Here is a 21,490-nt window from a genome sequence, read left to right on the forward strand (position 1 = left end):
CAATCTCCTTAAAAGAGGAGTACCATCTAGCAGAGCAGCCATCATGTAGCAATTGTCTTCGGAGTGGTGTGAGTCTGAATGGTAAGGCTTTGGCTTAACAGGGCTTTGGCAAGAACAGGCAGAGGCAAGGTAAGGAGTTAAGTTCATTTCTTATTTCTTAGTCCTTCTTCTTATCTAACCCTTGAGCGAATAGGGGTTATGTCTACAGAGCAAGTGTTCTGGTCTGGGTGTCAAATGTGGGATTTCCGATGGCCGTATCTGCACCAAGTACTTTGAGATGCAGCTCCTTGGAGACCGTGTTAAGGAGCTGGAGCTGCAGCTCGACGTCTGGCTTGTTAGGGAAAGTGAAGAGGTGATAGACAGGAGCTACAGGAAGATAGTCAGCCCAAGGCTACAGGAGACAGATAAATGGGTGACTTTCAGGAGAGGGAAGGGAGAATGTCAAATAATAGTGAACACCTCTGTGGTTGTTTACCTCAGCAATAAATACTCCATTTTGAGTACTACTGGTGGGAAATGACCTTTCTTGGGGAGGCAACAGCAGCAGCATGTCTGGCCCTGGGGCTCAGAAGGGTAGGAAGCTGAAGAGAATAGCAGCAGTAGTAGGGGACTCTATAGTTAGGGAGACAGATAGGCGATCCTGTGGATGGGAAAACGAAACATGGATGCTAGTTTGCCTCCCAGGTGCCAGGGTCCGCAATGTTTCTAAACGCGTCCACAATATCCTGAAAAAGGAGGGAGAGCAGCCAGAAGTTGTCATATGATAGATAGATAGATAGATAGATAGATACTTTATTCATCCCCATGGGGAAATTCAACATTTTTTCCAATGTCCCATACACTTGTTGTAGCAAAAACTCATTACATACAATACTTAACTCAGTAATAATATGATATGCATCTAAATTACTAACTCAAAAAGCATTAATAATAGCTTTAAAAAAAGTTCTTAAGTCCTGGCAGTTGAATTGTAAAGCCTAATGGCATTGGGGAGTATTGACCTCTTCATCCTGTCTGAGGAGCATTGCATCGACAGTAACCTGTCGCTGAAACTGCTTCTCTGTCTCTGGATGGTGCTATGTAGAGGATGTTCAGGGTTTTCCATAATTGACCGTAGCCTACTCAGCGCCCTTCGCTCAGCTACCGATGTTAAACTCTCCAGTACTTTGCCCACGACAGAGCCCGCCTTCCTTATCAGCTTATTAAGACGTGAGGCGTCCTTCTTCTTAATGCTTCCTCCCCAACACGCCACCACAAAGAAGAGGGCGCTCTCAACAACTGACCTATAGAACATCTTCAGCATCTCACTGCAGACATTGAATGACGCCAACCTTCTAAGGAAGTACAGTCGACTCTGTGCCTTCCTGCACAAGGCATCTGTGTTGGCAGTCCAGTCTAGCTTCTCGTCCAACTGTACTCCCAGATACTTGTAGGTCTTAACCTGCTCCACACATTCTCCATTAATGATCACTGGCTCCATATGAGGCCTAGATCTCCTAAAGTCCACCACCATCTCCTTGGTCTTGGTGACATTGAGACGCAGGTAGTTTGAGTTGCACCATATCACAAAGTCCTGTATCAGTTTCCTATACTCCTCCTCCTGTCCATTCCTGACACACCCCACTATGGCCGTGTCATCAGCGAACTTCTGCACATGGCAGGACTCCGAGTTATATTGGAAGTCAGATGTGTACAGGGTGAACAGGACCGGAGAGAGTACGGTTCCCTGTGGCGCTCCTGTGCTGCTGACCACTGTGTCAGACCTACAGTCTCCCAACCGCACATACTGAGGTCTATCTGTCAAGTAGTCCACTATCCAATCCACCATGTGAGTATATTGATACCAACGACATAGGTAGTAAAAGGGAGGGGGTTCTGAAAACAAAATATAGAGATTTCGGAAGGAAGTTGAGAAGTAGGACCTCAAGGGTGGTCATCTCAGGATTTCTGCCTGGGCCACACGACAGTGAGTATAGGAATAGAAGGACGTGGCAGATGAATGTATGGCTGAAAAATTGGAGTAGGGAGCAGGGATTCAGATTTCTGGGAAATTGGGATCTCTTCTGGGGCAAGTATGACTTGTACAAAAGGGGAGGACCAGTATTCTCACGGGCAGGTTTACTAGAGCTGTTTAAACTAATATGACAGGGGGATGGGAACCAGTATGATGAAGCTGAGGATGACCCAGCAGGTTTACAAGTAGATGATGGCTGTAACATGAATGTAAGGAAAATCAAGCCAATAACTGGGTACGAATGCAGACAGAGGAAAGAATTAAATTCAACCACAGAGGCAAAATTTAAAAGGCCAAAGAATGCAGGACTGAAGGTGCTGTATTTAAATGCACGTAGCATTCGGAATAACTGAACAAACTCATGGTGCAATTAAAGATTGGTCGGTATGACGTTACAGGCATCACTGAGCTGTGGCTGAAAGAAGGTCATAGTTGGGAGCTTAACATCAAAGGATGTTAGGGTTGAGATTGCAAAGGAAGCTAAAAATGGCATGAATTAAGGGTAATGTCAAAATTGTAAGGTGGGACTTCAATATGCAAAGGAATTGAGAAAATCAGGTTAGTGTCAGATCGCAAGAGGGAATTTGTTGAATGCCTACATGATGGCTTTTTAGAGCAGCTTGTGTGTCAGCCTACTCAGGGAAAGGCTATCTTAGATTGGGTATTGAGCAATAACTCAGATCTTATTAGGGAGCTTATTTATTAAGGAACCCTTAGGAGGCAGTAATCATAATATGATTGAATTCATATTACATTTTGAGAGGGAGAACCATGTCACATGTAACAGTATCACAATGGAATAAAAAGAATTACAGAGGCATGAGAGAGGAGCTTGCCCATGTGGATTGAAAGAGGATACCGGTGGTGATGATGGCAGAGAAGAGGTTGCTGAAGTTTCCAGGAAAAATTCACAGGGCACAGGATAGATATGTCCCACAGAAGAAGTAGTTCTCAAATGGCAGTTGTAAACAACCATAGCTGACAACGGCACTTAATGACTACATGAAAGACAAGGGAAGGAAACAACATCTAATGTAGCAAAAGTGAGTAGGAAGTTGGACAATTGTGAAGCTTTTAAAATCCAACAAAAGGCAACTAAAAAGTATTAGGAAGGGTAAAGATGAAATATAAGGGCAAACTACCCAATAATATAAAGCAGGATACTAAAAGTTTTTGTCAGTTATATAAAGAGTAAAAGGGAGGTGAATGTTGATACTGGATCTCTGGAAATTGATGCTGCTGAGAAAGTAATGGGGGACAAAGAAATGACAGATGAATTTAATGGGTTCTTTGCACCAGTGTTCACTGTGGAAGACACCAACAGCATGCCAGAGGTCTGTGAGTGTCAGAGAGCAGGAGTGAGTGCCATTGCGAATACAACGGAAAAAGTGCAAGACAAACTGAAAGTCTTAATATGGATAAATCACCTGGTCCAGATGGACTACATCCCAGAAACCTGAAAGAGGTTGCTGAAGAGATGATGGATGCATTCGTCATGATCAAGAATCAATTGACTTTGGCATGGTCCCGAGGGACTGGAAAATTGCAAATGTCACTCCATTCTTTAAGAAGGAAGAAGGCAAAAGAAAGGAAATTATTGGCCAGTTAGCCTAACCTCAGTGGCTGGGAAAGTGTTGGAGTCTATTATTAAGGATGAGGTTTTGGGTACTTGGAGATGAATGATAAAATAAGTCCAAGTCAGCATGGTTTCTGTGAAGGGAAATCTTACCTGTCATGGTCAGGTAAAATCCAAATTCAACACTGCCCATCAGGATTCTACATAATGCCTTCCAGCAGATGCCCCAAAGAGGAGCTGACTAGTCATTAAGCAGGAAAAAGTGGATTGTTGATGAAGAGGAATCTGCAATGCAGGTGAAATAGAGATATAACTAGTTAGGATGATATATGGAAATTATTCAGAACATTTATTTCCAAATCATATTTTGCTCTAGATAAGGATTAATCTGGCTATTAGATCATTTAAATAGTATATTCCACTTCATGAACTTTTGTGAGTAATGTTGTATGTTATCAATCCAGCACAGTTCTGGTTTCCTTGGCTGCTTTAGCAAAATGTTTGAATTCTCAGCTCATTCGAACCTTGACAGTAAACATTAATCAGTCTTTAGCTTGCCAAAATTTCAAGCTGATGACTGATGTGTGGTGACTCGATCTAACAACTTCACAATTGTTTGATGGGGAGCCAGCAACAGAACCAGGAGAACTATGATTCGGAAATGTTTTTCAATAGTGAAGTGTTTATATGCACTGTGTGACAAACGTGTTGTGTTTCAAACATCTGCTCATTTTTGTCTGGATATTTGTGAACATGATGCATTAATGCTCTCTGGCTCCTGGGCAACATGAGTGGTGTCCAGTGACACATAGTGCATGGAGACATAAAGTATTGTGGAAGCTGAAATTTGGAGCAAAAATCAAATTGCTCATGTAACATTGCTCAAGCAATATCTGAAGAAGAGAAGAGATTGTCTAGTTGCAGGGTCTCAACTTGAAACATAGACAATTCCTTTCCTTCCACAAATGCTGCTTGATTCATCGAGTTCCTTTGGCAGTTTTTTTGTAAGACATGCAATGCATCCACCAAGAGGACCACAACTTGTCATGGTTTGGAGGGTTGCGTGCCTCAATGGTCCGGAGAGCTATGCTGTCTGGAGTCAGGGCTTTATGGTCACCCATGCCAAACAAGTCGAAGGGTAGAAGCCAGACTATGAGTGGTGTACCAATCCTCCAGGGGTTCAGCTCAGGGCTAACAAACCTGACTGGTCAAACAAAATTGTTACAGAAACAGCAATGAAGCATCTTTCTATATCTGCATATGACAGTATTCCTAGTCTCCACCCAGAACTTGTATGACTGATTGTAAACCGAGAGGAAGCTGCTGACATGATGAAGGAAGCCGTGAACACCTCCAAAGAAGGAGGACCTTCATTGCTGCCCTAAACACCAGCAGTGTAATGGGCAAAAGAAAAGAAAATACAATGCAGACATGGCATGGGCCACCAGTAGAGCAGCAGATCTTCATGGCATACGGCAGGAATAACTGACCTGGATCAATGGTATGCATTGGGGGTCTTTAAATTTCTTTTGTCGCCCTGCTTCAGGATGTTGACTACTGAGATGTACAATGTTTCTCTCTGATGTGTCCAAGCTGCCCTCATGAAGACAGAAAGCACAAATGTCCAGACTGTAGCAGGATTCCATTGTTGTATCTGTATAGTGGTGCTATCATACAGGCAGTAATAAGGCAATGTTAATCAAGTATAATAAAATTACAATGCTCAAATTTAGGGGAGCAAACTGAGAGTCTTTAAACTGAGCATGGTCTCTGCAGGTATAAAGCCATAATAAATCTCTTTTCTTACAGTATTTTCTCTCAGCATTCATTATAAATTTGCTTGTAGCTCACATCAGTACAGTACTGTAATGATATACACTCAGTACTCACTTTATTAGGCACAGGAGTGGAACCCGGTTTGGCCTTCTGCTGCTGTAGCCCATCACTTCAACAAAGTGTTTGATGTGTTATTCACTCAGAGGTGCTCTTCTGCACGCACTCTTTTAACACATGGTTATTTGAGTTAACTGTCGCCTTCCTGTCAGCTTGAACCAGCCTGGCCATTCTCATCTGATCTCTGTCATTAACAGGGCTTTTTCACCCACAAAACTATAATTCACTGGATTTTTTTTTTGTTTCTGGTACCATTTTCTTTGAACCCTGGATATTGTTGTATGTGAAAATCCCAGGACATCAGTAGATTCTGAGATACTTAAACCTTCCCATCTGGCACCAACGATCATTCCACCATCAAAGTCACTTAGCTGACATTTCTTCTCCTTTCTGATGTTTGTTCTGAACAGCAGCTGAACCTCTTGAGCATGTCTACATGCTTCTGTGTGTTGAATTGCTGGCACATGATTGACACATTAGATATTTGCATAAATGAGCAGATGTACAGATGTCCCTAATAAAGTGACCATTGTGTGTATATTGCTAGTTAATTCTCTGCATTTCACAGCAAGAAGCATGTCATTGGAAATAGCATTCAATTTAGTGACAGGAACATCAAACTTTACATTGTTCTCCATCATCATTGGGTTGTTCTTAGACAATCTATGATGTAAACTGAAAGTGCTGCTAAAGTCATATGAATTTAACTTCTGTTTACAATTGCATCAGAGTTACTTGTAACTTCTTGGACCACTCTTTACTTCATGCTATATTCTTGTTCAACATAGAAATTAGTGTCTACATTGTTGTGTTTTTCTTTGTTTTTCAGCTCCTGGCTGACCTTGAAAACAATGTTCTTTTCAAAGATGACCTTGAGTGCCAAAAGCTTATATTGGAAGCCATGAAGTATCATCTGTTGCCAGAACGAAGGCCTCTAATGCAGAGTCCAAGGACTAGACCTCGGAAGTCTACAGTAGGAGCTCTGTATGCAGTTGGAGGAATGGATGCAAATAAAGGTAGGCTTTTCAGTGCAGTTTTGGATGTTAGAGCAATAGAAATTGTTCCTCTTTTGTGCTGATGTGCTGAACTCTGATTCAGTCTTCAATAGAACTGAATTTTAATGCAGAAACTAACCCACATATATTAACATATCACAAGCTAAGTATATAAGTTAAAGGCTGGGCTTCAGTCCTGATCTGTACCTAATTAAATGCCAGAAGCTATTATCACGAATAATTAGTGAATAACTTCTAACATTTTACGTTTGAAATAGGTGCCTGGAATGGGCTACCTGGGGTATTGGTTGAAGCAGTACAATAGTGGTGTTTAAGAGGCCTTTAGATATACATGTAAATGTGCAGGAAATGGAGGGATGCGAATCACGAATAGGCAGAAGAGGTTTTGTTTAATTTACATATCATTGAACACAGGCACCATGGGTCGGAGGCTCTGAGCTTCCTGTTCCTATACTGTGCTGTTCTGTAGTTCTATACATTCATAAAGCACAAGGAAAGTTCCTTGGCCCAAGCACCCTATGAGAGTACTTAGAAAGACCAACCATATTTAGATAGCTATAAAAGGGCTGAAATATTCATGAGCTCAGGCAGCACTGTGGGGAGAGAAATACAGTTAATAATTCATATCCATGACTTTTTATCAGGACAGAAAAAAATCAGAACAGACAGTGGGATGGAAAGAGCAAAATGCAAAACCTAAGGTGGTGTGAAAGACAGGAGAGATTAAATGTAAAGGAAAATGGGTGACAGTGGAATAAGACAAAAAAGTGATGCATTCAGAAGAGATTTAAATGGAACACCATATTAATTACTGAAGGGTGATCAACCCAAACGATGTAACCTTTTTCATCCACCACTGATGCTGCCTGGCCCATTGAGTGTTTTTGGGATTTTGTGTTTTTATTTCAAATTTTCAATTTCATCAGTATTGTCATTTCCTTTTCAGCTTTGGATAGCATTCTTCTGTATTGCTATCAGCATTTAACCCAAATGGAACGTTAACTGCAAAGTCCAGTTTAAACTTTACCCAGAGTAAACTATTATTCCTGAGTTAAATGAATTTATAATCAGAATTAGCAGGCACTATTCATGTTAAAGTCTTTGATGTTTTCGTAGCTTTGGGTAAGTACCAAGTGACACCACTATTCAAGCAGTACACATTTCTGCCTATATCATATAAAGTGGAGCTTACTTCCACCAGAAGAACGTCAAATAATGCCTCAGCTTTCATTAGTATTTACGCTGACAGCCTGCTGATATTCTTAGGACAGCAGAAGCTGCTGAGAGTAATAAACACATCTCTATACATACTGTCAAGTTGATCTCTACCACTGGCAGCATCTGTATGAGGTGCCAGTTCACAGTGCTGATGGTGCAGCTTAAGAGCTGACCCTAGGCTGTTTGGACACTTGCTGAAATCTGGCAAAGCTAATACGAAGTGCTCTTTGAATCATATACAATCAGTGGCCACTTTATTAGGTACCTCCTATACTTAGTAAAATGACCGCTGAGTGTATGTTCACGGTCTTCTGCTGCTGTCACTCATCTACTTCTAGGCTGTGCATTCACAAGACTGTGCATTCAGAGATGCTCTTCTGCACACCTCTTTTGTTACGGATGGTTATTTGAGTTACTGCTGCCTTCTGTCAGCTTGAACCAGTCTGGCCATTCTCCTCCGACCTCTCTCATTAACAAAGCATTCTGCCCACAGAACTGCCACTCACTGGACTTTTCTTTTTGTTTTTTTGCACAATTCTTTGCAAACTCCAGAGACTGCTATGTGTGAAAATCTCAGGAGATCAGCAGTTTCTGAGATACTCAAACCACCTCGTCAGGCACCAACAATCATTCCACAGTCAAATTCAATTTGATGACATTACTTCCCTATTCTGAAGTTTGATCTGAACAACAACTGAGCCTTTTGACCATGTTTGCATGCTTTTATGCATTGAGTTCTTGCCACATGATTGGCTGATTTAATATTTGTATTAATAAGCAGGTGTACAACTGTACCGAATAAAATATCAGTTGAGTGTATTTCTTGAGGTACTAATTCAATGGTTGCTTTAAACAATGATACTACTAGCATGTCAGGCCTCTGAGGGAAAGTAAAAGGTTTCAGGGTAGGTGTCAATGAGGTGCCCATCTGTGCAAAGCCAATGCTGTCAGTCTTCAGAAGACTGAAGATCTCTCCCCTAACTGTTTCACAGGCTCAAGTTTTACAAGCTGAGTTTTATGAAGTTCAATTGTGAAATTTTTTCCTGTATTACTGTTCTAAAGTCATGGGAGGAGATAACTACTGTAGGTTTCCCCAAGAGTGTGAGGAATCTCACTCCAGGGGAAGACAACAGTAGTCATCTCCTCCCATGATTTTAGAGCAGTGGACAATATATACCTCATGAGTCAGTAAATGCTGCCAATGGTGAGAAGGGCTGTTAATGAACTAGACTGTGACCACTACGCTCTGCAGTCTTTTGCATTCCTGTGCATTGAAATTGTCCTGTCATTCATGATACAACCAGTCAGGACACCTTCAACAGTGCATCTGTGGAAGTTAGAGTATTCAATGATAAGCTAAGTCTACATAAGCATCAAAACTGATGGCATTTCACCATGAGTCCGTTTTGTCCTGATGAAGGGTCTCAGCCCAAATTGTCGGCTGTTTATACCTCCCTATAGATATGGCATGATCTGCTGAGTTCTTCCGGCATTCGGCATATGTTGCTCTGGATTTCCAGCATCTATAGAACCCTTTGTAGTTAAGAAAGTTGAGGTATTCACATGTCTTCATTGTGATAGCACATACATTTGGTTATGAAATATCCTAATACTATTTCACCTTTTTTCGCCAATTTCACAACTTTATGTTAACAAAATTTAACATCAGAGCTTAACAATGAAAAGATTTAATATACCAAAAAATGATCAATTTTACCTTCAAAATGTTCAAAGTAAAATTACTACCAAAGTACATATATGTCACCATATACAACCCTGAGATTCATTTTCTTGTGGGCATAATCAATAAATCCAAATATCATAATAGAATCAATGAGAGACTGTAGAACTGCATGTACCACCAGTGTGAAAAAGGCAACAAACTGTGCAAATACAAAAACAAGTAAGAAATAATCATATTAATAATAAATAAGCAATAAATATTGAGAACATGAGATGAAGAGTTCTTTAAAGTGTGTCCATCGGTTGTAGGAACTTTTCAGTGTTCAGGTGATTGAAGTTGAGTGAAGTTTATCCCCCTTGTTCAAGAGCCTGATGGTTGAGGGGTAGTAACCCTTCCTGAATCTGGTAGTGTGAACCCTGAGGTTCCTATAACTTCTTCCTGATGGCAACAAGAAGAAGAGAGCATGAGGTGGGTGGTGGGGGTCCCAGATGATGGACGCTGCTTTCCTATGATAATGCTTGGTGTAGATGTGCTCAATGGTTGGGAGGGTTTTATCCATGATTGACTGGGCCATATCTGTTACCTTTGTTAGGATTTTCCATTCAAGTTATTTCCATATCAGGCCATGATGCAGCAAGTCAATATACTCTTGACTACACATTGGTAGAAGTTTGTCAGAGTTTTACATGTCATACCAAGTATTTGCAAACTAAGGAGGTAGAGGCACTGTAGTGCTTTCATTGTTTTTCACTTAAGGGCTGGGCCCAGGACAAATTCACTGAAATGATAACACCAAGTAATTTAAAGTTATTGACCCTCTCCACCTCTGATCTTCTAATGAGGACTGGCTTGTGGACCTCTGGTTTGTTCCTCCCGAAGTCAATAATCAGCTCCTTTGTCTTGCTGACATTGAGTAAGGTTGCTGTGACACTACCTAGCTAGATTTTCACTCTCCCTCCTAGGATCTGATTCTTTACCTCCTTTGATTCAGCCAGCAGCAGTGGTGTCAACACCAGACTTGAATCTGGCATTGGATGCTTAGCCACACCATCATAAGTGTAAAATGAGTTGAGCGGGGGCTAAGTATGCAACCTTATGATGCACCAATGCTGATAGAGATTATGGAGGAGATGTTTTTGCCAATCTACACTGAATGGGGTCTGCAGGTGAGGAAATCGAGGATCCAATTGCACAAGAGTTATTGAGTCCAAGGTTTTGAAACATGTTTGCTTTTGAAACATCCATTAGTTTTGAGGGGGTGATGGTATTGAATCCCGAGCTGTTGTCAATAAAGGGCATCCTGATGTATGCATCTTCGCTATCCAGATGTTCAAAGGTTGAGTGAAGATCCAATAAAAAAGCATCTGCTGTGAACCTGTTGCTCTGGTAGGCAAATTGGAGTGGATCCAAGTCAATTCTCAGGCAGCAGTTGATATGTTGCATCACATAAGAACATAAGAAATAGAAGCAGGAGTAGGCCATATGACCCACCAAGCCTGCCCCTCCATTCAATAAGATCATGGCTGATCTGTCCGTAAACTCAGCTCTCAAAACAATTTCACCACTGTGTATGTGGAAGGAGGTTCACAAGTGTGACTCCAGGAATGAAAGGGTTATCATACAAGGAACATCTGATGGCTCTGGCTCTGTACTTGCTAGAGTTTAAAAGGATGACAGGGGATCTCATTGAAATGTTTTGAATATTGAAAGGATTGGACAGAGTAGATGTGGAAATGATGTTTTCAATGGTGGGAGAGTCACAGCCTTAGGATAGAGGGGTGTCCATTCAAAACAGAGATGTGGAGAAATTTCTTTAGCCAGAGGGTGGTGAATTTGTGGAATTTGTTGCCACATACAGCTGTGGGGGCCAGGTCATTGGGTGTATTTAAGGCAGAGATTGATAGGTTCTTGATTGAACATGGTATCAAAGGTTACTAGGAGCTGGGAAATGGGGTTGCGGAGGGAAAACAAAGGATCAGCCATGATTGAATGGCGGAGCAGACTCAATAGGCCAAATGGCCTAATTGTGCTCGTATGTCTTATGGTCAATGAGGTTGACTGGACAATCATCATTGAGGCAGATTATCACATTCTTAGGCATGGGTATAATTGAAGTCTGCTTGAAGCAGCTTGAGTACCTCTATTTACTGAAGAGAGCGGTTAAAGATCTCAGTGAAAACTTTGGGCAGTTGATCAGCACTGGTCTTTAGTACTTGGTCTTGTACTCCATCTGGGCTGGATGCTTTCTTTGGGTTCACTCTCCTAAAGGAAAAACTCTAAAACACTCTTAAAAAAACATCAGGAAACAGGTTACTCTACCTTTAACTTACTTTACTTTATTGTCACCAAACAATTGATACTAGTGCGTACAATCATCACAGCGAAATTTGATTCTGCGCTTCGCACTCCCTGGAGTACAAATCGAAGTAAATGTAATAAAAATTTAAATTATAAATCATAATTAGAAAATAGAAAAGGAGAAGTAAGGTAGTGCAAAAATAAAACTGAGAGACAGGTCCGGATATTTGGAAGGTATGGCCCAGATCCGGGTCAGGATCCGTTCAGCAGTCTTATCACAATTGGAAAGAAGCTGTTCCCAAATCTGGCTGTACAAATCTTCAAGCTCCTGAACCTTCTCCCGGAGGGAAGAGGGACAAAAAGTGTGTCCTTGATTATCCTGGCTGTACTGCTCCGACAGCGTGCGGTGTAAAGTGAGTCCAAGGATGGAAGACTGATTTGGTTGCACACTTATCTATTGCATCAGCATCAATTGCTATGCTTAAAACCCACTTGCTTCTAACACTACATCAAACATGTAGCCATGGTTCAAAGTCAATAAACAAAGATGACCTGCAAGATCAAATATGTAAACAAAATGGCCTGCATCTTGTTGCCAATTGCAGGCCAGAGGCAAAAAATATATAATTTTGGAATCAAATTTCATTGCCTCTTCTCTTCTGTAAACTATTCTTATGTGACTGAATTTATGCAGTAGTTAAATGTGTATTCATAAAGACGATTATAAATGTACGATTCAGCTGATCACTGGTTTATAGTGAAATGAATAATACATTAGATTCACTTCCCGACTGATGGTAGATTTAATGAATATAAATGAAAATTCTGACAAAAGATGCATTAAAGTGTTTACCAAGGACAGTGAGAGAAGGTGAAAAGATGGGGTCAAAACAATGCTCACCAATGGGGGAAGCACTGAGTTGCTACATAACATTCTGCACAGGCTGTTGGCAATGAAAGATAATGTGACTAAGGGATAAACTATAGTCTTATAGTCCTGTGCAGGAGTCTTTAGTGCATATATATAGTCAGGGTGCTTAAGACTTTTGCACAGTACTGTATTTGTCAGCAAGGAGCAGAGATTGAGTTTGTACTCGCTCAGCAAAGGATGGCGAGGGTGGAAGAGGTGTGTTACAGGTGGCAGAGTAGGAGTGCTGGGGGGATAGTGCAGGTGCAGATGCATTCAACCCTGAGACACCAGGCAAGATCATTTGATGTGATTCCAAACATTTGCTTTATTGATCACTACAGAATGTCTCTCTGGTGCTCCCCTCTCGCTTCCCCTTTTCCCAACCATGATTCCCATCTCCGTGCCCCCTTCGCACTCTCAGTTCACAATAGTGATCCATATCAGAATTAGGTTTATCATCGCTCACATATGTCATGATTTTTTTTTGCAGCAGCAGCACAGTGCAATACATAAAATTACTATGGTACTGTGCAAAAGTCTTAGGCACCCTAGCTATACGTATTTGCCGAAGACTTTTGCACAGTACTGTAGATCAGATCAGATTGCTCCAGAATATGATTTTTCCTTATAACATTTAATACCTATGTTAAAATAGTGTCCAGAAGAATAATACAGAAAGTGAGGGTGTTAAGGTGATCAGTCAGAAATAATGCAATTCAATATTCTCTGGATTGGAAAGATGTAAATAGCCCTCAACAAATACTTGCAAGGAAGGCGGTTGGTATTCTCTTGTCTCTTGGCTGATTTTTATCCCTGAATCAACATGAAAAATTCTCTGTTCCATGCCATAAAGTAGAATAACACTTTATTAACAGTGAGGATACCATGGAATCTCTTGTAGTTATGAGAAGTACAGTTGAATGCAGTAACAAACAACCTGCCGGAGCAACTCAACACGTTCAGAAGAAAGCAAATGTGAACATTTTGCATTGAAATTCATCCACCTCCCTCCACCCACCCTGCAGAGATACTGCTGACCTATTGAGTTCCTCGATCAGATTGTTTGTTGTTCCAAATTCTAACATCTGCAGTCTCTTTTGTCTCCAGTTGAAATAGCATTTGCTTTAGCAATTTTTATTCCACACACTCACAGAAGGCACATTTGGGTGGTGATGGATGATGGGAAGTGTTCTGTCACATTTAGGAACACATTCTCTCTTCCCGAACTTCATTAACATGTTTCCCCAAAGTGGGTCGATTAAGTACAAGTTGAATATCTTGTGTAATTTGGTCCACTGGTTTAACATTCATAAAATCAATGAGCCCAGCAAGCATGAAAAGTTACTCTCAGTGCTGTTTATCAATATAAAAATGAAATGCCAAAGACGATTGCTGACATCGTTTATTAATGTGGTGACAAATTCTGAAGATACTTGTGAATTTTGCTGACATTTTCTTTACCTTAGCTACACCAAAGATCGACAAGCCTGCCTGAAGTTTTACATTACATCTCTAAAACAAAGAGGACATTTTGTGCTGTTCTGTGTGCTACAGGTAGGATGTATTAGCAACAGAGGGAATACAGTAGGTTCAGAAGAATGTTGCCCTGAATGAGGGGCTATGATTATAAGAAAAATAATGGCAAAGGTGTTTTTTATGGTGGGGGAGTCTAGAGAGTGAAATCCTCAGAATACAAGGATATCCCTTTCAAACAGAAATGAGGAGGACTTTCTTTAGCCAGAGGATAATGAATCTGTGGAGGCCAAGTCATTCTGGTATATTTAAAGTGGGGATTAATAGGTTCTTGATTTGTAAGGACATCAAAGATTGCAGGGAGAAGGCAGGAGAAAGAGATTGAAAAGGAGAATAAATGAGAAGTGATAGACTAAATGGCCTCATTCTGCTCCTCTGTCTTACGATTTAGTAGTCTAAATATTTTGCTTGGTTGTGTTTATTCTCACTGGTAATATAGATAAAATAGATTGCCAGAGTTTATTTTCAGCAGGTCTAGGGAGTCTATGCCTAGAAGGCATAGGTTCAAGGTGAGTGGAGAGAAATTTACGACATCTGAGGGTTAAGATTTTTTCACACAGAAAGAGGTGAATTTCTGGAACAAACTGCCAGAGGAAGCTGTGGAGACAGCTACAATTGCAGTGTTTGAAAGGTAATTAAGTAGGTACTTGGATGGGAAAGGTGTAGAGAAATTTGGGCTGGATGTACTAGTGGGATTAGTGTGACCAAGTATGCCAGCTGACATGAACAAACTGGGTTCAAAGAGCCTATTTCTGTGCTACATGATTCCATTATAACACCAATATATCTCCAAGTTGATTCCTGACCAAAACTATTTTAATTGGAAAAGACTGAGAGGTGATCCCATTGAAATTCAAAAGATTTAGCGAATGTGCTGCTGATGAGAAAAATCTGGAAAAAAGTAATATAAGTTCAGAAGAAGAGGATATCTATTTCATAATCAAAATCAGGTTTATTATCATGAAATTTGTTGTTTTGCGGCAGCAGTATCGTGCAAACATGAAGATTACTGTACACTCAGTATAGACCATCAACTGCAAGAAGACCAAATGTAAGATTGCCGTAAAGAAGAAAGAAGTACAGAAATGCAAACTGAAAGTGGGCCACAAAACAATTAAACAAACATAGAAGTTTAATTACTTAAGGATCCTGATAATATCTGATGGTAGGGCCGATGTTGAAATTAGAACGATTAGAATTGCTAAAAGCACATTCAAGTGTTTCAGCAAGATTCTAAAGAATAACGTAATTCTAATGGAATGGAATTCAGAATGTTGCAGTGCTGCGTTCATTCCACAGGAACAGTTAGAAGTGAAAGTTGAACAATATCAAAGGAAAATGAGGGAAGACTTGAAGCTGCAGAAATGCGGTTTTTGAAAAGGATGATCGAAATATCGTGGAAAGACAGAGTAGCAAATCAGGAGTTGTTGCAAAAAGCTGGTATAAGAAGAGAACGGATATCATCAATCAGAAAATGGCAGCTGGAATTTCATGGACATATACTGAGGAACGAGAAGCTCAAGCATCTTGCAGTGACAGGAAAAACTGATGGGAGAAAAAGTCATGGTTGACAGCACATGACATTCATGAGTTGCATCAAGGGAAAGATAGGCAAACTTTTTGAAGAGCTTAGTAGAGCTTTTCAGATTTAAGACAGCTGGAAGACTTTGATCGCCCACGTGATATGACACGGCACACAATGATGATAATGATGATACACACAGTGGCCACTTTATTAGGTACACCTGTGCACCTTGTTAATGCAAATATCTAATCAGCTAATCATGTGGCACCACCTTATGCATAAAAGCGTGCAAGCATGGTCAGGAGGTTCGGTTGTTATTCAAACAAACATCAGAATAGGGAAGAAATGAGATCTAAGTGACTTTTACTGTAGAATGATTGTTAGTGTCTGACAAGGAGGCTTGAGTTTCTCAGAAACTAACGGAGATGGGAGTAGACTCTCACATGGTGGATTGGATAGTTGACTACTTGACAGATAGACCTCAGTATGTGTGGTTGGGAGACTGTAGGTCTGACACGGTGGTCAGCAGCACAGGGGCGCCGCAGGGAACCGTACTCTCTCCGGTCCTGTTCACCCTGTACACATCAGACTTCCAATATAACTCGGAGTCCTGCCATGTGCAGAAGTTCGCTGATGACACGGCCATAGTGGGGAGTGTCAGGAATGGACAGGAGGAGGAGTATAGGAAACTGATACAGGACTTTGTGATTTGGTGCAACTCAAACTACCTGCGTCTCAATATCACCAAGACCAAGGAGATGGTGGTGGACTTTAGGAGATCTAGGCCTCATATGGAGCCAGTGATCATTAATGGAGAATGTGTGGAGCAGGTTAAGACCTACAAGTATATGGGAGTACAGTTAGACGAGAAGCTAGACTGGACTGCCAACACAGATGCCTTGTGCAGGAAGGCACAGAGTCGACTGTACTTCCTAAGAAGGTTGGCATCATTCAATGTCTGTAGTGAGATGCTGAAGATGTTCTATAGGTCAGTTGTGGAGAGCGCCCTCTTCTTTGTGGTGGCGTGTTGGGGAGAAAGCATTAAGAAGAGGGACACCTCACGTCTTAATAAGCTGGTAAGGAAGGCGGGCTCTGTCGTGGGCAAAGTACTGGAGAGTTTAACATCGGTAGCTGAGCGAAGGGCGCTGAGTAGGCTACGGTCAATTATGGATAACTCTGAACATCCTCTACATAGCACCATCCAGAGACAGAGAAGCAGTTTCAGCGACAGGTTACTATCGATGCAATGCTCCTCAGACAGGATGAAGAGGTCAATACTCCCCAATGCCATTAGGCTTTACAATTCTACCGCCAGGACTTAAGAACTTTTTAAAAGCTATTATTAATGCTTTTTGAGATAGTGATTTAGATGTATATCATATTTTTTACTGAGTTAAGTATTGTATGGAATTAGTTTTGCTACAACAAGTGTATGGGACATTGGAAAAAAGTTGAATTTCCCCATGGGGATGAATAAAGTATCTATCTATCTATCTATCTATCTATCTCAGCCAACTGTCTCTGGAGTTTACAAAGAGTACAAAACAAAACATTCAGTGAGTGGCACTTCTACTGTTTTGGCGAAAATGTCTTGTTAATGAGAGAGTTCGGAGGAGAATGGCCAGACTGGTTCAAGCAGACAGGAAGGCAAAGGTAGCACAAACTACCGTGCCTTACACCAGCTTTTATTTATATTTATTTGGAGATAGAGTGCAGAACAGGCCTTTCAGCCCAACAAGCCATACAAGCCCAGCAGAACACTTACTTAACCCTAGCCTAATCACAGGACAATTTACAATGACCAGTTAGCTTACTAACTGGTACCTCTTTGGAATGTGGGGGAAAAACTGGACCACATGTATGAAAATCTGCGTGTTTACTGAGAGGAATGTAAAAACTCCTTACATACTTTGTCAGAATTTAACTCCAAACTCTGACATCCTGAGCAGTAACAGCTTTGTGCTAACCTCTACACTACTGCTGTGTGCAGAAAAGCATCGCTGAATGAACCACACATCGAACCCTGAAGTGGATGGGGCTACAGCAGCAGAAAATTGTGAACGTACTCAGTGGACGCTTGATTAATTACAGGAGACATCTAATTATGTGGCCATCAAGTGTATATCATTTTGCCAAAACTGTGAATCCACTATTAAGTTAATTTCTAATGAAGGAACTCATTAGCTAATTTGTGTAAAACAAGCCGCCCCATTCAGCAATAGGTTATTGATTTTTAGTGATAGTGACATGGGAGGACTTAACATTAGCCCAGAAAAGCAGGGATAACTTTCTTGCCCTTCTGCTAAATTGTGCCTTGGGATTTCTTACATTCTACAGAGAGATCAAAGAGTGTTAAGAGTTCAATCTATATTCTAAAGTCTGGCGTATCAGTGCAACACATCATTAGTTGTCCCATAAGCAGAAGTGAAGAAGGTTAAAATAACTCGTAATCAGTTATACAATATAATTATTCGGGATGCTCAAATTTGTTTCTTGACTCCGTGAAGTATCTTGCATCATTACTGATGTTTCTTTAATTTTACTCACCCATAAGACGTGTACCTACAGAGAGCCAGTTGGCTTCAATTGCTAAAATGAGCAAGCCTTGCAGCGTAAAAAGCAAAGATTGAAAACAGATAGAGTTATTCTTCCTAGTCAGCAGGTTAAACAAACCCTCTAGGCTACAGCTTCAATGACAAAATAGATAAAAGACACAACATTGTTGAGACTGAACCAGACAGAATAAACAATTCCCAGCCTTGAATCCTGATTTCCGCTGACAAACCTGGGGGGGTTCTAGTCACACCTGTACATTGGGCCTTGTAACAAAGCAAGGAATAAAAGTAATACAGTTTTTTTGTTCTTTGTTTATTATCCAGTGACCTACAGATAAAGCATAGAAAGTAAAAGCAGTTTTGCTTCTAGCATTCTTCATTGTGAACTGTATTTCTCACTGTCAACATAACATTTAAAATGAAAGGCAGCTTGCGCCTTTGTTATTGAAAGAGGAAATTAAAGCAATAAAGGATGGAAATAGCAAACCTATTAAAAAAGGACCAAATTGATTTCAGTACCACTGATAGAGGATAACTAAACTCATTTGCCTATCTGTTGAAATAACCATATAACAATTACAGCAAGGAAACAGGCCCTTCTAGTCCTTGCCGAACGCTTACTTTCACCTAGTCCCACCGACCTGCACTCAGTCCAGAACCCTCCATTCCTTTCCTGTCCAAATACCTATCCAATTTTACTTTAAATGACAATACCGATCCTGCCTCTACCACTTCTACTGGAAGCTCGTTCCACACATCTGCCACTCTCTGAGTAAAGAAATTCCCCCTCATGTTACCCTTAAACTTTTGCCCCCTAACTCTCAACTCATGTTCCCACAACTATTGATTTCACTTTAAGAACACTTTATCACATTATCTCATGTTCTTGTTACTACCGTAGATGTCGGATTATAAGCCGCTACTTTTTTCCCACATTTTGAACAGCTTTGAACACTGCGGCCTTTACTACGGTGCGGCTAATGCATGATTTTTTTTCATGCCGCCAAAAACATTTTGCCTCGTAACAGTAGACCAATAAAATTGATGAGTAGTTCACAGAGGTCCAATGAAATTGTACGATAAATCAAGCGCACTTTCACAATTAAATTATTGTAAATCAGTCATTTGTACTCACCCTCATCAACATGGAAAACACTCGAAGAAAAGCATTGTGCTGCCTTTATGGCAGTTATTTAGTTTATAATATTTTCGCTTAGTAATTCATTTGTTAGTTAAAGTTAGAAGTGTTTTAACTATATTTTTTTTCTGTACTACATCCCGGGATGCTATGACGTCACACCCGGTTTTGCCGCGTCTTGTGGGAAAAATACCGGTTTGCGATAAACGGGAAGGCGGGGGGCGAGCGGCGGAGCGGCGGAGCCAAAACGCTGCTTTTAAGTTAAAGGCAATCAATAACTTTTCCTGGTAGGCTGCAGTATATATATTTTTTACCAGTCGTTAGGAGATATTGGAATGTTGTTCAGTAAAAAAGTATACGCAACGTATATTTATAAGTAGCCGTGTTAGAGGCACGGTTCGAAAAAAAGCATTTGCAATATGTATTTGTTTATGTTACCATATGGATTTAATTAAAAGTTAAAAAATCCTCACGTGTAATATCTTTCTGTGTAAATATCTCATATTACAACGTGGGACACCTGCGGCCGAAAATCCGGTGCGGCTTGTACAAGTACAAAATTGATTTTATTTCTAAAATTAGAGCCAGCGGCTTTTAATCAGGTGCGCTCTGTAGTGCGAAATCTACGGTAATTGCTATTTACTTATGTTTGCATTTACACACTTTGTTGTCTTCTACACTCTGATCTTTCTTTGGTTACTATTCTATAGATTTGCTGAGTATGCCTACAGGCAAATAAATCTCAGGGTTGTATATGGTGACATATATGTACTTTGATAATAACGTTTACTTTGAACTTAGAACATTTTTTTAAAAAAACAATATTAGTTACTTTGAGTTTATAAGAATAAAACTCAAGACTCGAAACAGGCACAGCTTTATTGGAATTGCACTTTTGGCAAAATTGTACCAAACTGGCATTGGAGATGTCTTACATTGTGATGTATGTTATCAATTGCAACAAAAGACTAATTTGTCTTCAGAGTAATTCTCAAGGATTTTCATCCCTCTCTCAACAGCTGCAAAGTTGTCACCATTTAGCCCATCTTGCTTGAGCGATCAATCAAAGTATTCATCAAAAGACATGTCAGTATCTTTGCATGACTGCCTATGCCTGTTGAAAGAATAAATGCAGAAAATGAAGCTATAAATAATTCTTATAGACTTTACCATCTATATCTTTGGCATTTTGATTAGGCAATTCATTGCTTGTGACAACATTGTAGCTTTGATGGGTTTCTTCCTTTAGGGGCAACAGCCGTGGTGAATTAACACAATTCCAGTTTCATTGCTCTCTATTAGTCCCTCACATTGACAGTCTCAATTACTTCCTTAAAGCTACTGCAACTGTTGATATCATTCTTCACAAACATGTTCATAATAACCAAAGTAGAAAGAGCTCCTCACAGTTAGGAGTAGTTGGATATACAGTAATTACTTCATAGTTGATGTAACTGAAAGAAGGGAAAGAAAAGTTTAAATCAGCTGATTGCCATATACTGTACATCAAGATGTGGTGGAATTCCTTGTTCACATACAGTACATATAATGATAAATTTACATTTAAATAAAACAAAACATCAGAATGGTATAAAGCTTGTAGTACATTCTGATGTAGTGCAAAAAGAAGTAGATTATGACAATAAGGGAATAACCAAGTGAGGCAGAATTAAGAATCTACGAACCATCAGGAGGAGGATGTGAAATCAGCGACTGGTTCAGAAACCTGATAGTAGTGGGGAAGAAGCTGTGCTTAAGTCTGACCATCCAGGTTTTCAAGCTCCTGTATATTCTCCCAGAAGACAGAAGAGAAAACAAGTGAATTGTCAGGGTGACAAGTATCCTTGATAATATTATTGGCTTTAATGAAGCAGCACACCATGAAGACTGACTAGATGGAAGGAAGGAAGTAACGTGAGTGAATTTAGAGTTCCTTTCAAAGTTACAAGCTCGGACATTTTCAGACTGCAGAGAGATTAGGAAGCAGAGGGCAATTAAAAGACACAACTACAGGGGAACATAAATTCTATTTTTACCCATGGTGTATGAGGTCAGACTACACGCTAATCTTCACAAAAACTTGGAAAGTACTTTTCATTTTTGATTTCTCTAGAGGAACTAATTAAAACA

The 21,490-nt window shown here is 40.3% G+C and overlaps 1 protein-coding gene across 2 annotated transcripts in view; it reads left to right on the forward strand.

Annotated features, from left to right (window-relative positions):
- Window positions 1–21,490, forward strand: part of LOC140715792 (kelch-like protein 1) — a 401,409-nt gene that overhangs the window by 312,170 nt on the left and 67,749 nt on the right. For both annotated transcript variants that reach the window (XM_073028187.1, XM_073028195.1), the window contains one exon: window positions 6,313–6,499. In XM_073028187.1, the coding sequence (XP_072884288.1) occupies window positions 6,313–6,499 (187 nt within the window). The remainder of the gene's footprint in view (window positions 1–6,312; window positions 6,500–21,490) is intronic.

Source organism: Hemitrygon akajei, chromosome 2 (genome assembly GCF_048418815.1).
Source record: "Hemitrygon akajei chromosome 2, sHemAka1.3, whole genome shotgun sequence".
In the NCBI taxonomy this organism is placed as follows: domain Eukaryota; kingdom Metazoa; phylum Chordata; class Chondrichthyes; order Myliobatiformes; family Dasyatidae; genus Hemitrygon; species Hemitrygon akajei.